Source organism: Pundamilia nyererei, unplaced genomic scaffold, assembly GCF_000239375.1.
Source record: "Pundamilia nyererei isolate P.nyererei 1_Seehausen unplaced genomic scaffold, PunNye1.0 scaffold00029, whole genome shotgun sequence".
Classification (NCBI taxonomy): domain Eukaryota; kingdom Metazoa; phylum Chordata; class Actinopteri; order Cichliformes; family Cichlidae; genus Pundamilia; species Pundamilia nyererei.
The window spans coordinates 3,340,675-3,354,349 of record NW_005187430.1 but is presented as its reverse complement, the minus strand read 5'-3'; the positions used below and the strand labels follow the sequence as shown (position 1 = coordinate 3,354,349).

Genomic DNA, 13,675 nt, shown 5'->3' with positions numbered 1-13,675 from the left:
CACACACCACCATATCACCATCAGTCAGAACCACTGCTGCAGGATGAAATGCTGTAAATGCCTAATTTCTGAGCCTACCATGTGAATATTGCAGCAGAAGTCAAAACTTGTTCTTGTGTGACAGGAGTGGTTTCTGGTGTGGTCTTCTGCTGCTGTAGGCCATCTGCTTCAAGGTTTTACATGTTGTACATTCAGAGATGCTCTTCTGCAAACACATAATCTTTGGTTGGGGCTGCTTTACTATGCATTACTACATCAGTGTGGTGTGGCATGGGGACAGTTGATAGTGGCCCTCAGCTCAGTTGTATTATTGGTTGGGCATTTCTCATATTCCTCTTCTCAATGCACAACAGTTTCTCTATTGGCAGTAACAGCATCATTGGCAAACCATTTGGCAGTAGTTTTGGCCATTTAGTTTTGGCTCTGTGGGCAGCTGCAAAGTCCTGATGTAAAAGAAAATTGGCATCTCCATGAAGCACAAAGTGTTCTAAGATCTTCTGGTTGACGGCAGTTTTGAGTTTGCACTTTATAAAACACAATGGACCAACCATCACCAGCATCAAGCAATTGACACAGTACCCCAAATCATCACAGAGTGTGGAAACTTTACACTGGGCTTCAAACAGGTTGCATTTTCAGCCTCTCCACTCTTTCCACAGCCTTGAAATGAATTCCAGTTCTTTTTCTCCTTAGCCCAGGTAAGACACTTCTAGCTTTGCTTCTGGTGGCTAGATGATATAAAACTAAATTAATAAGTCAGAAACCAACTGAACTGCTAACACGGATCTTGGTGGATTGAAAGTGAGCAAAAGTTAAGGCCTTGCGTTCACATTTCCTGATTTTTGCATACTCATCACCTGGAAAGAGGAAAAAGACGATGCAGGAGGAGCTGTAACACAGGACGTATGAATGCACTCTCTTCAGAAGCGTTTTCACCTTCAGTGTATGAACGAAGTCTAGCACACAGATGTTGTTTCAATTATGTAGCATGACCAATCTGTCTGCCCTTCACTGTTTCTGTGTGCATTAATAAAAAGTGTCATGTCTTTTCTAATTGCACTGTGCTGTGAATTGAATTGAAAGTTGCCCAGAAAATATAACACCCTATTAACATTGCTACATCATAAAATGCAGATGTAGTTGGGCTAATAAAATAAAAAACAACGACAATAAGTTATAATGCAGTTGAGCCAAAGATCATATTTAACTGAAATTGCTTTAAAATGAAGCGTTGAAGAGAGGTGCTCTTATTTTGTCAAAGGCCTGCTGACTCCACTCCTCTCTCCTCTGCCTGCATCACTGGTGGGAAGTACAAAGGGGGTTAAGGATAGGAGTCAAGGAGAAGACTCCAGTATGTGCAATCTGAGAAATGTGAAAGGACTAGCCACCTCTGAATGGGCCGGGTAGACTGGCCTGATGCTCCAAGATGCACTGACTGAGCTCCACGTGTCAGGGACCTGCAAACCAACACAGACGGCTTTTTTTTTATTTCTCTCGTTTGTGTCTCGAGTACTACAACTTTTCAAGTGAACAAAACTCAGAGTTGTGGGATTCCAATCCCTCTGTCGAGTCTTTATTCTACACAAAAGCTGTCCACCAGGTGGCGTTACATAACACTACTTTTTCCATTCTGTTATGATGTGCTATGAATGTATAATGAACTCAGCACTCTAAGCTGGCTAAATATGCCAGATATTACTATTTGTCATGGTCCTGGCAGGGCTGGGTTTATTTCTCTTCTTTTCCCTCTCTTGTATAGTCAGTGTTACAGTTACAGTGGCTGTAAATTCCTCTCTGTGGAAAGACTCGAGTTGATTCCTTGAGGGGAAACAAAAACTCAGATCCCCACCTGCAAGATTCTTAAGTTCAAAACTCCCCCTCAAACACACTGGAGGCTGTTTTGTTTGCTCTCCCCGCAACCACCACACATAAATATTCAATGCCATGCACCTTTATCAGGCAGTGTAACTGATTTTAATGTTGTTAGGCCACACTTCCTGAATTAGGGTTGAGATATTTATCTGTACGTCTCAGCAGAAAATCAATCCCAGGTCTGCAACATGCCAGGTTGCAGGGCATTTTATGGGCTGAGGGGCAATGTTATTTTATAAGAATGCAGTGAATATTCTCCAAAAGTTGATTCTGTTCATCTGGACGTAGCGTTATCTGCACGCTACGTCCAGATGAACAGAATCAGCTTTTGGAGATTTACTTACCTGGATGATTGAGAATGCATCAAGATGCAGTGAATATTATTTTTAATTTTTTTTAGTTCACTCATTAATCAGTCACATCATCAGAAAATTGGATTTATTTGTTTGACTGCATACGGGTGTGAAACATAAGGCCCGAGGGCCAGAATTGGCTCAGGAATCTGACCCATTGGATAGAGTCAAAAACTGTAAAGGAGGGCATAAACTTTGGATTTTTAACTGTATTTTCATACCTTTTACAACTTTTCTCTGATAAAGATCTCACACATGGCAATTCATACTATACCAAAGTAATAAATAAACAACATTCCTGTTTTTTCAATTCTTTTTTCTTTTCTTTTTTCTTATTTACAATGAGTTTACATTAAAAAAATCTTTCTGGGCAATGCGCTACCATGAAGTTTCTGTAATTTTGCAAAAGAGTTGTGTAATTTCTTTCATTTACTTCAGCAGCATTTCTTTGTCATTTCGATAGCACTTAGATTTACAGCTGAAATTGCACTTTTTCTTATATAATCTATGTCAGGGATTAAATGTGTATTTAAACTTCTTTACACTGACAGAAAGGTGAGTTTCACTCGTTCAAACTCAAAGTGGGCTGACTGTACTGTGTGTGGCCTACGATCTAAAATGAGTTTGACATCCCTTACTTAACCTTTATATTCTTATGATCTAAAATTGTATGTAAGAAAAGTACTACAAACAAAATGCTTAGAAGCAGAAAGATGCTTTTATTCCAAAATCCCGTTGATATATTTGAATTGAAATAATGGCTGGTTATATTTTTCTCCTTTTCCATAAAGGTGCTACATGAAAAAAAAATGTCCCAGGTTATAAATGGTTAAAATCTAAACTAGTTGAGACCAGACGTGTTAATGAAAAATGCACCAATTACCACCAGTCGGCACAAATATGTTTAAAAAAGAACATGCATGCATTAAGTAAAGATAACAGTTGTCCTGCTGGTGTCGATGCTTTATTAGTCTTACATAATCTTTTTCAGTGAGTACTGATTAACCTTATCTGATTAACCTTTGCAGTCATTAGTGAAGCCAGAGTGGTCCAGGCAGAGTGATACTCTGCTGAAGATCAATTGTCACTGCAAGCAAATGAAAACATCCGTGTTTTCCGGGTGGTCTTCAGTCCAGCAGATGGTGCGTGAATGCAAACAAAAACTGTGTGAAGTATTAAAAAAGCAAAATGGCCAGCTTTAAAATGTGAACTTATGTAAGAGGACTTTCAGTGTTAAAAATATCCTGTGGCCACAACAGAAAAACTTGAAATCTTCTTATTTAATAATATGTATTTCTTTATTTGTGTACTTAACATGATTAATGTGGATGTTTTCATGTAGTAATATAGTAAATGCAAAATTCATACATCCACTATTTTTTTAATCGCACATAGTGGTGCAGGGGAGGGCCCGATATATGGCCTAAATGCTGCAAAATCTGAAAAGCAGCCTACAGGACATGCTTTTATTTTTTAATTTGTCATGTTAGCTGTAGGTAATATTAATGAATAAATAGATGAATTCCAATATAAGTCAAATAATGGCTATGTTAAGTAACAGTAACATTGTGAGGGATGTTGGAGTTATTGCTGACAGGATATGTCCTTTAGGCGTCATTTGTCCCATTATCCTGACAGAGGCAGCTTTCAGGCCCTCTTCTGTTGAACCAGCTTCCAGTTTGGACTTTTTGGACACCCTCTCTACTTTTAAGGTTAGGCTTAAAATTTTGGTTTTTGATAAAGATTATAATTAGTGTTGGATAAGGTGACCCTGAACCATCTCTTGATTATACTGGAATAGGCCTAGGCTGCTGAGGCCTTCCCATATCCCATGGATTGAGTGTTTCTACTTTATTTGTCTTTCTTCCCTCTCCAAGTGTTTATCCAACTCGATTGAATTTGATCATTAGCGATGATTAAACTCGGGCTTTTTCTCCCATGTGTGTGTTTTGTCCTGTCTCACGCTGCTCTTATCTCTTTCCAATCACCCCAACCCCTGAACCTGGTTCTGCTGGAGGTTTTGTGCTTTTAAAAATGAGTTTTTCCTTCCCACTGTCGCCAAGAGCTTGCTCATAGGGGGCCATCTGATTATTGGACTTTGTTTCTAATATTGTAAGGTCTTTACCTGACAACGTAAAGCGTCTTGCTGAGAATGTTGTTGTGAACTGGTACTATATAAATACATTTGAACTGACATTAATGGTATTTAAAGTCCTAAATAGTTAACGTTTTGAATTTTTTTTAAAACCATTTTTAGCACGAGTTGTTAACGCGCCAGTGTGATGACGTCATTGTCGGGGTCAGGACAGGTTGACCTCAGGTGTGTGTTTTTTCTTTTCTGGGGCATTTTTTGCGGGGTTCTTCCTGCTGAAGGTAAACATATGGACGAAGCAGCGATTTGCGGTAAAAATATGAAAACTGTGTTCGAGCGGCGCGGATTAAAGCGACGAAAATGTCCGGACAGAAGAGAAGATATAACGTACGCTTCCCTGCTGTGAGTAAATGTGGAATAATGTGGAAAATGAAAGCTGCCAAACGAGCTAACGGGTAACTGTAGTCGAGTGACAACTGTTGCATTCAAAGACTGCTGGAAATCATGTTTATTAGCGAGCTAGCCTAGCAAACTAGGAGATATGTTAATAAAAATGCTTTAGCTCTACTAGGCTAAATTACTTACTCGTTAAAAAATAACAACAAAAAACGGTACCATTATATAAGGTGTTTCTATGTTTTTTCAATGAATACGAGTTTGCAGGACGTTGTGCTTTCTGTTCCTTCCATTTTTTATGTTGTGGTTGGGAAACTTGTTTTCCTTTTTAATGAAATGTATGTAGGCCTATTTTGTAGTATAAATAGTTGGTACATACATGTCACACATTGTTTTTCACATAAAAAAAACCCACCTTCAGCTGCTATTAACAGTTATTTCATCAGTTACATGCAGTTTACTCAGTGCTCCTCAATGCACCGTAACTTCCATTTGCTTGAACAGCTGTAAACTCTTTGATATTGTTGCCAGAGGCGCATCAAAAAAATCATGCAGAAGGACGCTGAGGTGGGCCGGATGGCGATGGCAGTTCCTGTAATCATATGTATCCTTTATGAGTCAAAGCTCAGCGCTTTGCCGAAGCAGCATCTTCTTCCAGCTTCTCCTGAGGCACTTGCTGGGAGTTAAAGTCAGTTGCGTTCAAGTGCCAATCGCTTAGCAAAATAAATAAACTGTCCTAATGAATCTTGTTGTTTTAGGTATTGGATATTGGTTAGACTGAATTAAACATTAATTTAGGCTGATTAAAGCGAATACACACAATGGCTCAACAATAAATTGTTCAGTTTATTGCACTAAGATACATCCCTCCAGGTGATAGGAACTGTTTTCTGCTGTGATGGTGTGGATATTTGATGTTAGCTAGTGTTAAATGGTGACTGTATTATGTCAAAGCAAGTATGTAAATACATGCTGAAAGTGTTGTAGAGCTGTGAAATCCCATACTGCATCAATAAGCTCGGGCCTTGGAGATATTCCTGAAGTCTCTGCTGACCAAAACCTGCGTGATTACAGAGTCCAAGCTCAGCGCTGTTGTGTCTGTGGCTCACATGTAAGTAAGACTTTGTTATTTGAGCTCAAGTATATGAGATTATGAATTAATCAAGACTAATCCAACCAAGATGCTGAAATGATGGTATATGTAGACGTAATTAATGAAATCACCAGTGTTGTGCCCTGTGCGTAAATGCATGCAACACTCTATGCTCACAGAAGAACATTTAGATGAAAGACTTCCAAAAACAGCTGGAAGCAATAAACTAAAGCCAGCTCCTATTGTCAGTGAGTCTGGTTCACATGACCTGTTTCACTTTCTGTCCTCATCTCTGAAAGCAGTGCTTTAGGGTTTCACACTGGAAGAGAAATATTATGAGTGTAAGTGAGGCAGATATTTTCACGAGATCTATGCTCACCTTCGACTGCTGCAGGCGTGCAAACTGTCTTTTGTGAAGATGAAGAAGACATACGTGCAATTATAATCTTGTTCATATCTAACTGAATATGACAGCATTCACTCAGACTTACTACGCACGAGGTTCCTCACAAATTTCAACTAAAAAAATGACTGAACAGGTTACAGTACTGTGCAACAATCTTGATCCACCTCTTACTTCTTTATACTTTGCTAGGAAAATGGAAAATAGATGCAGCGATTTATTGAAACATGCACCGACATACTTATAAAACATAGAGTTTGTACATTTTTAACAACCGTGAAAATCGATATTTGGTACGAGGACCTTCATTCTTCAACACAGCCTGAAATCTCCGTCTTGTCATTTCATTAAGTGGGAATAGTTCTCCAGGATTTTTGAAGGACATTCAAAGCTCTTCTTTCGATGTTGGCTGCCTTTTGTTGTGATCTCTGTGATGACAATCCAAGATTGCTTCATTGATTTTGAGGTCCAGAGTCTTGGGAGGCCAATCCATGACTGATATTGTCCCACTGTGTGTTTTTCTGTCCACGTATGCTTTTACTGCATTGGAAGTGTGTATGGTCATGCTGACAAATGAAATTCTGCCAATTAGATACTTTGTTTTTGCATGGTGGATCAAAATCTGATGGTAGCGTCATGTGTTGGTAGCCAGTGATGCTGGGGATCACATGATCCTGCAGCCAGTGATGCTGGCATTGCTTTTCGAACTTGGCAGAACCTCTACCATGTTTTACAGATGGCTGCAAACAGACATGTTGTGTCTTTCTCCTGAACTCTTCCATACTACTTGACAATTTGAACCAAAAATTTCAAAGGTTGTGTCACTTTGCCATTGTTGCCTCTGATTTTCAGTCGCGTTTTTGTATATTTTGGCATACCTCAGCCTTTTTCCTCTGTTTCCCTTCCTTACTAATGGCTTCTTGACAGCCACCATTCCACTGAGATCATTTCTGATGAGGCTTGAGCGAAACAGAGAAGGATCAATTGAAGGTTCAAATGCAGCTTTTAGGTCCTGTGCCAGGTCTTTAATGACCCCCACCCCCCACCCCCACCACCCTATTTGTTAAGGATGAGACCAAAATGGGTCGTCTTACTTTAGTTACGTGGCCTTTTAAGGTTCATAGGTCAATGTTAAGTAGCATAAACAAAAACCATTCCTATAAAAATATTCAGGTACAAGGACTGGACTGAAAGTTAGTGAAAAAGAGGCCAATGTTTGAAGAAAAACTTTGAAAGACCTTCAGAAAGCTTGGGGAGTTATTGTTCTGGACCATTTTATAAGAAATTATAAGAAAAGTCTGTTTTTTTTCATATAAAGAATCAGCGGTGGCTCAAGAATCAAGAATACTGTATGCTGTTGTTTTTAAAACAGTTCCCAGGCTGTTAACATTAGTTATCCCCAATAAAATAAATTGAATATTTAACAAAAAAAGCAAATGAAATCAATATACTGTCAGTTTGTTTGCTTTTTTTCTTTTTAGCATGTCGTTCACATGCATGTATATGAAAAGTTGGCATATAATGTATTACATTTTGTGCTTTTATAGGAAGCAATGCATAGAGTCAGAAAAGCTCTTCCATTTTCTCAAAGACTTGGTAGCACAAACCACGCCTACAAGCCAGAAGGACAACAGAAGCATGAGTATGTGGCCTTTATACAGGTAGAGAGTGTACCTTTAATGTCAATGTAACTAATTCCTTCTTAAAAAGCCTCCAAATGCCCTCAACATTATTAAATTCTTATGATAATTGACCTTTTCTTTGTTTCAAGGAACAAACAGCATGAAGTTTCTGTTAAAAAACCACCTGAAGTGGAGGAAATGGCTCCGCGAGGTAGCCTCGACTCACTTGACAACGACTCGAGTGCCAGCGTACGTAGTAACTAAAAACAAAATCTTACTCCAACTAACATGTGAACCGAACCAATCAGCTCTCAGAATGTGTGTACTTGTGTTTCTGGCACTCAGGCAGTAGTGGACACTTTCGTGTTGCATGCTAAAAGCTGCAGCAGCGCCCCCTTGAGGCCATAGTGATAATTTTACTCTGAAAAAGTGTAGAGTACTTCTTACCTCAGCAGTGTTTGTCTTGTCTAGAGAACGGTTGTGGTGATCCGTGGGTGAAAGGGTGAAGACGGAGAACAAATTCTTATCAGTTACCTTGGTTACTAAGAGCTTATGAACTTTGCGGACATGTTAATACCCCTTCTTGTTTCAGTTAGTCAATCATTTCCTCTCCTTCTTCCAGGAGTCGGAGCTCTACATCTGCTTATGACTGTGCAACCAGCGCCTCATTTCATTATGTCTCCTTACATTTGTCTTTTGTCTCTGCTGTCCTGGATCTTGGTCACAAATAAGTGAGGCTAAGTAATCGCAATACTTCAGCTGACGTCTACGTACAAGTTGTTTCGTTAGCTCAAGTCCAGCTTTTGGGTAAATAAAGAGTTCCTTTTCTTGGGAGGATAAGGGATCTTTGTTTGGAGCAGATATATTTTAGGATCACTTGAATCTTTTGTGGAAGTTTGCACTGAGTTGTAGATTTTTTTTTCCTTCTTCTTGCTGATTAGGAAATTGTGTTTGTAGAGCAGTACATGCTTGTATAATGATGCTCTTTAGATTACAATATTGAGTTTTGAGATTATTCTGGAACACTTTTAGACAGTGTGCAGCTCTTTTTTTTTTACTGTATTTTGAAGATGTATATTCTTTGATACAAATTAGATGCTTTCAGTGTATTACTTTATTTTTTGCTTGTTTTTGTTTTCCGGTAGGATGTGCAGCAATCTTTAAAACCAAACTAAGTGCTTATTTTAAGAAATAGGGGCCTTTGTGGTGTCTATTTTTAGAGCACTTGTAAATTAAAAGTTTTAAAGATTTTTGCATATATGAAAATAAATAACTTATGTAAATAAATAATTGGACTCTCCAGATAGTTCGAATGTAAAGAAGTTGAATAAAAACAAGTCGCAAGCATATAGGGATTGGTTTATTCCAGTAAACTAACCTTTTTACACTGTGATGGCTTGAAATGAGGAATAAATAGATGCACTCTGTTCTGAAAGGTTATTTTTACTGGATTTTTTTTTTTTTAACATTTTGAAACCAAATAAAGCAAAAACATCTCTCTTCAGTTGCTACGCAGTGACCTGCATGAGGAGGTGAGACTGTTTCCATGTCCCAGCACTGATGAGGTTCGCTAATGTTCCTCCTGCTGATCCACGCTGACAGACGCTACACTTGTAATGAGCATCCAATCTAGTCTCAGAGGAACAAGCTGGAGTACAGTCCTGCTCCGCTGCAGGTGATCGGACGTCATTCTTCCACATGGGGGGCAGTTTGGAATGAAAACATGCATCTTCACTACAATGACTCAAAATGAGCAATACAAGTAAAAAATAAACATTCATTTTTTAAACATTGTTTTTCAAATAAAAGAAAACATTTCTGTTTATCTCCTGCAATAATTACATATTTATAGACGTGGAGGCCAATTTGAAGTAGTGGTGCGATAGATCCCTTTGTTTTATTCAATCCATTATTTATCCCGAGTCCCAAAGGCACGGTCCATTCATTCTCCTTTGAACAACTGATCCAAATACTGAAGGAGGAGGAACAGAAACAAAGATTGATTTTAAATATGCTCAGAAAAGAAAACATTTACACACAGAGAGGTGATGGATTGGCCTCACTTATGCTGTCTCTTCTGTTAAGTCGTGCTGAGTTTACAGTCGGATGTGCCAGAGATCGAAGGACAAAAGATTAAAAATCCAAAACAGGAAAGAAAACCAAAACAAAACAGCACTACAGTACACAGTTTTCAGAAGAGCCGTGCTCCGTAGCCAAATGTCTGTTTAATAGATTCGAAGTAGTATCTCTTCCAGCCCTCTTTCGTCTGCTCCTCCTGGCTGTTTGGGACGCCTCGATACTCCACCTTCAGCTCTGTCTCGCTGCTCCGGTCCAAGAACGTCATTGTGATCGTGGCGTAGTGCTCTGTGGCAAAAAATAAATAAATCCATACTTTTAACTATAAAAGCATGATAGCATAAAAGGAAGAGAGATCCGAGGAGATAATTTTTGACCCTGAAGTGAGCTACAGATGAGGATAAAATTATAGTAGGTGAATGAAAAGCTGACCTTTTTATTGAGCCATAACACAAACCACTGCTGTGCAATTATTATTTCACAGTTTATGTGTTTGAATTCATCTATACTAGTACTTTTTTTTTTTCAAATTTGAATTTAAATGGTCCAATTTGTTGTATGATAGTAAGCACTGTTCCCACATACTGAAAAATAGAAACCTACCACAGGGCCAGGTGTTATACCGCCACTTCATAACTATTTTCTCATCTGGAACCTGAAAGCAAGAGGACTTGTGTTAGAATTTACTCAGGTAAAGTGACGTTAATGTGGTGCAGTACAGTCAAGTAAATGATTCATATACACAAATGCTTATTTTTAAATGTCATAGATCAGACTCACCAGCTCTGTGAACTCGCCCAGAATATTTCCATCTAGCAGACGAAACTTTCCGCCCTTCTCTCCATCCACTGTGGCTGAACCACGCGTGAACGCCTGAACCATCTGTTTATTGACAAGAAGCCCCAAAATCAAAAGAAGCAAAGTCCATTTTTACTGAAAGACTTAACAAGACACAACCACAGCCTGGGTTTCCAATCAAACACACAGCTGAGGCTCACCTCTTTGTTCAGAAAGACCCTGTAGAGTTCAGCTGGTGAGGTGAGAAACGTTTCTTTCAGTGTAAATTTACAGGTGGGGATCTTGACGCCGGTGTTGACGGGAGTGGCTGTGCTGGCAGAGGAGGAAATCTGTTCCACACAAGCATAGAAGTCTGGTGAGCACAGATCAGTTTATGTGCCATAACTAAAGCCTGGTTTAGACTTCTGCAGAAACGTCATAATTTTTGACGTAACTAGAAACTGCTTTAAACCTTCCACGTAATCTGACATGAACAACAACTGAATGGTGGGAATTTAACCACAGAAAGCAGGCTTAACACTGCTTCGGGTATCAGAGTAAATAAAATGGGGACAAAGTGAGTGTCAAAGTCCAAAATCTTTACTATGTGATTGATGTGCACCAACCTCAGTTTTATCCAGCTTAGCTTTGGACTGTGATGTGGACTGTGGTTTGGCCACACCATTGGCTGTGGGTAGGATCATCCCCTGTGTGAATTCTGCAATTAAAAAAAAGAAAGAAGAATTTGTATAAATATACCGCAATTTTCGGGCTATAAGCCGCTACTTTTTGCACAAGCTTTGAACCCTGCGGCTTTTAGTCAGGTGCGGCTTTTCTATGGATTGTCCATGATTTTTGTCATATCGTAAGACGATTTGTTTTGTTTGTTCCGCTCTTGTACGGCACTACGTTGCCTGGCGGAAGGGCATGTGATCAGATACACAGTATCGGGGTTCAAGAGTGGTGGTCACATGTCCGTCCGCCAGTGTGAAAACATCCATGATCACCAACGGATTTCGAAGGGCTGGACTGCTGCATGATGGAGAGGAGGACACCGCCACGGCCCTTCTGAGGGTGTTTGACTCTGACACTGACAACGAGGATTTCTTTGGTTTTGTAAGCGACAACGAATGAAAGAAGCTGAGAGTGGATGACGTAGCCATCCTGAGCCTGTTCGAATCAGACACTGGAGGAGAGGACTTTGGTGGTTTTAGTGCGCAGGAAGAAGAGAAAGATGGTGGTGAATGACTGCCTTTTCTTCTTGTTAAAGCCGTGTCACTGCACCTGAGCCTAAAAGGTAGTCTGGATCTATTTTTCTGGTGTGCTGTAGGTTATTGTTATGTACTACATTTGTTACTCGTTTATGAAGCACAGTACATGTTTCGTACTTGTAATTACCGCTACTTGTACATATACCTAAAAAGTTATGCAAATATGTACCCATAACTTGTTTTTCAAAGTATTAATAAAAGTGATGTGTCTCCAAACAGCCATCTCTTTCCTGACAATTCCCTTTGTGCATATTCTCTTACATATGATAAGTCAACATTGAAACACCTGCGGCTTTTAGTCAGGTGCGGCTAATGTATGTACAAAACAGGATTTTCCCCTGATTTTAGCTTGTGCGGCTAATATTCAGGTGCGCTTTGTAGTCCGGGAAATACGGTAAGCATTTGACCCTTTTCTTTGACCTAAACGGAATCTGGCAAACTCTTAACGCAAATTCTACCCAAAAAGAGTTTAACGATTTACAATCATGCATAATCTCAATGTGTTCAGCAATTAGGCTCTGGGAGAAATTTGCTGTTCGTTAGCTCACCTGTTTTTAAGAACCCAACGTAGCTCTGCAATGCGTCGCGGAATTTATCCACTCCTTTCGTTTTCATCAGGTTCATCAGCAGCGTGTCGGGTTCATCTTTGTTCAACGATACAGAAATCTGGACACGACACAGGAAAGTAAACTCGGTAAACTCTTCCTCCACCTTCCAGCCAGCCTGAATCAGTGTGCACATGTGCTTTGGTGAAACTTACATCAAGATCCTCCATGTCATTTTCATCAGACAGGTTTGGAACTTCAATTGTTCCTTTATACTCGACTCCTGCTTTTGACTTTCCTGTTCAAACAAAAAAGAATAAACATGTCAGCAAAGATTCAAAGCCTCTTCAAACCTGCCTCCTATTTTAGTAACGATAATAAAAATGCAACATATTAGCTCAGTCACTCTTCTCTATAAGCCACTGAAGCTTTTTCCCCCTATTAGATATAAAAATCTACCTGTTAAGGCTGAGCTGCAAAACTTCACCATATAAGAGATCGTGCCCTGCATTCAAGATGTTTGCAAACAAGCTGGCACAATGCTGATTAAGTCTCAGTGCCTGCTAAATTATAGTCTGGAAGCAATGACGGTAACTGCCACTGTTAGCAGCCAAACGACCAGTTTCAGAGATACAATTAAAACCAAACTACTGCCTTAAATGAAACAAACAATAATGCTAGTTTTCTACTTACCAGTCCAAGTAGCTTTCACGTTCCACTCATAAAAGAAAATAAGTTTCCCTTTGCGGTTATTAATCGAGGCCTCTCCTTCCACCTTGCTGACTTCTGTCACTTCACACGTTCCCTCCTCATTCTCCACGCTCAATCCAAGAAGCAGAGATTTTAACTTATCTGATGACCAGTTTGTTGCATCTCTTTCCGTCCTGCAAAGTCCAGCAGAGACCACAAAGATAAGTGAGCACATCCGAACAGGGAACAAAAAACCCCAACACCTTAACTAAGGATTGTGCACTTTACAAGCCTTCTTCCCAATGTATTTTCAAAGTGTTTGCAGTCATACTCAACTGGGAAATTTGTTTTCTGAATCCCAAACATGAGATGCACTGACATGTCATCAAACATACAGTGGGGCAAAAAAGTATTTAGTCAGCCACCGATTGTGCAAGTTCCCCCACTTAAAATGATGACAGAGGTCAGTAATTTGCACCAGAGGT

The 13,675-nt window shown here is 39.5% G+C and overlaps 2 protein-coding genes across 6 annotated transcripts in view; one reads left to right on the top strand and one right to left on the bottom strand.

Moving 5' to 3' along the window:
- Positions 1-4,510: 4,510 nt before the first annotated feature.
- LOC102197460 (dr1-associated corepressor) lies at positions 4,511-9,412 on the top strand. 5 transcript variants are annotated; one of them, XM_013909682.1, is made up of 7 exons: positions 4,511-4,545; positions 5,245-5,317; positions 5,731-5,824; positions 7,757-7,851; positions 7,981-8,080; positions 8,454-8,638; positions 9,337-9,397. In XM_013909682.1, exons 2-6 carry the CDS (start codon positions 5,263-5,265, stop codon positions 8,560-8,562), a joined length of 453 nt encoding a protein of 150 aa, XP_013765136.1. In that variant the 5' UTR covers positions 4,511-4,545; positions 5,245-5,262; the 3' UTR covers positions 8,563-8,638; positions 9,337-9,397. The 5 variants fall into 5 exon arrangements, with proteins under 5 accessions (XP_013765136.1, XP_013765134.1, XP_013765137.1 ...); XM_013909680.1 differs by having other exon boundaries at positions 4,535-4,719; XM_013909683.1 differs by having other exon boundaries at positions 4,535-4,719; positions 7,757-7,870.
- The window catches only part of ahsa1b (AHA1, activator of heat shock protein ATPase homolog 1b), a 7,394-nt gene continuing 2,895 nt past the window's right edge, over positions 9,177-13,675 (bottom strand). The window contains exons 2-9 of the mRNA XM_005728635.2: positions 13,194-13,384; positions 12,716-12,798; positions 12,504-12,621; positions 11,311-11,402; positions 10,906-11,034; positions 10,688-10,789; positions 10,511-10,562; positions 9,177-10,195 (exon numbers count right to left, since the gene is read on the bottom strand). Of these exons, the coding sequence (XP_005728692.1) occupies positions 10,023-10,195; positions 10,511-10,562; positions 10,688-10,789; positions 10,906-11,034; positions 11,311-11,402; positions 12,504-12,621; positions 12,716-12,798; positions 13,194-13,384 (940 nt within the window). The 3' untranslated portion in view covers positions 9,177-10,022. The remainder of the gene's footprint in view (positions 10,196-10,510; positions 10,563-10,687; positions 10,790-10,905; positions 11,035-11,310; positions 11,403-12,503; positions 12,622-12,715; positions 12,799-13,193; positions 13,385-13,675) is intronic.

Bases quoted from the DNA above. Each gene is read 5' to 3' on its own strand.
- LOC102197460 (XM_013909680.1), top strand. From the start codon at position 4,678: ATGTCCGGACAGAAGAGAAGATATAACGTACGCTTCCCTGCT. The intron at 4,720-5,244 runs GTGAGTAAATGT...TATTGTTGCCAG, and splicing joins ATAACGTACGCTTCCCTGCT to AGGCGCATCAAAAAAATCAT. The intron at 5,318-5,730 runs GTATCCTTTATG...TGCATCAATAAG, and splicing joins GGCAGTTCCTGTAATCATAT to CTCGGGCCTTGGAGATATTC.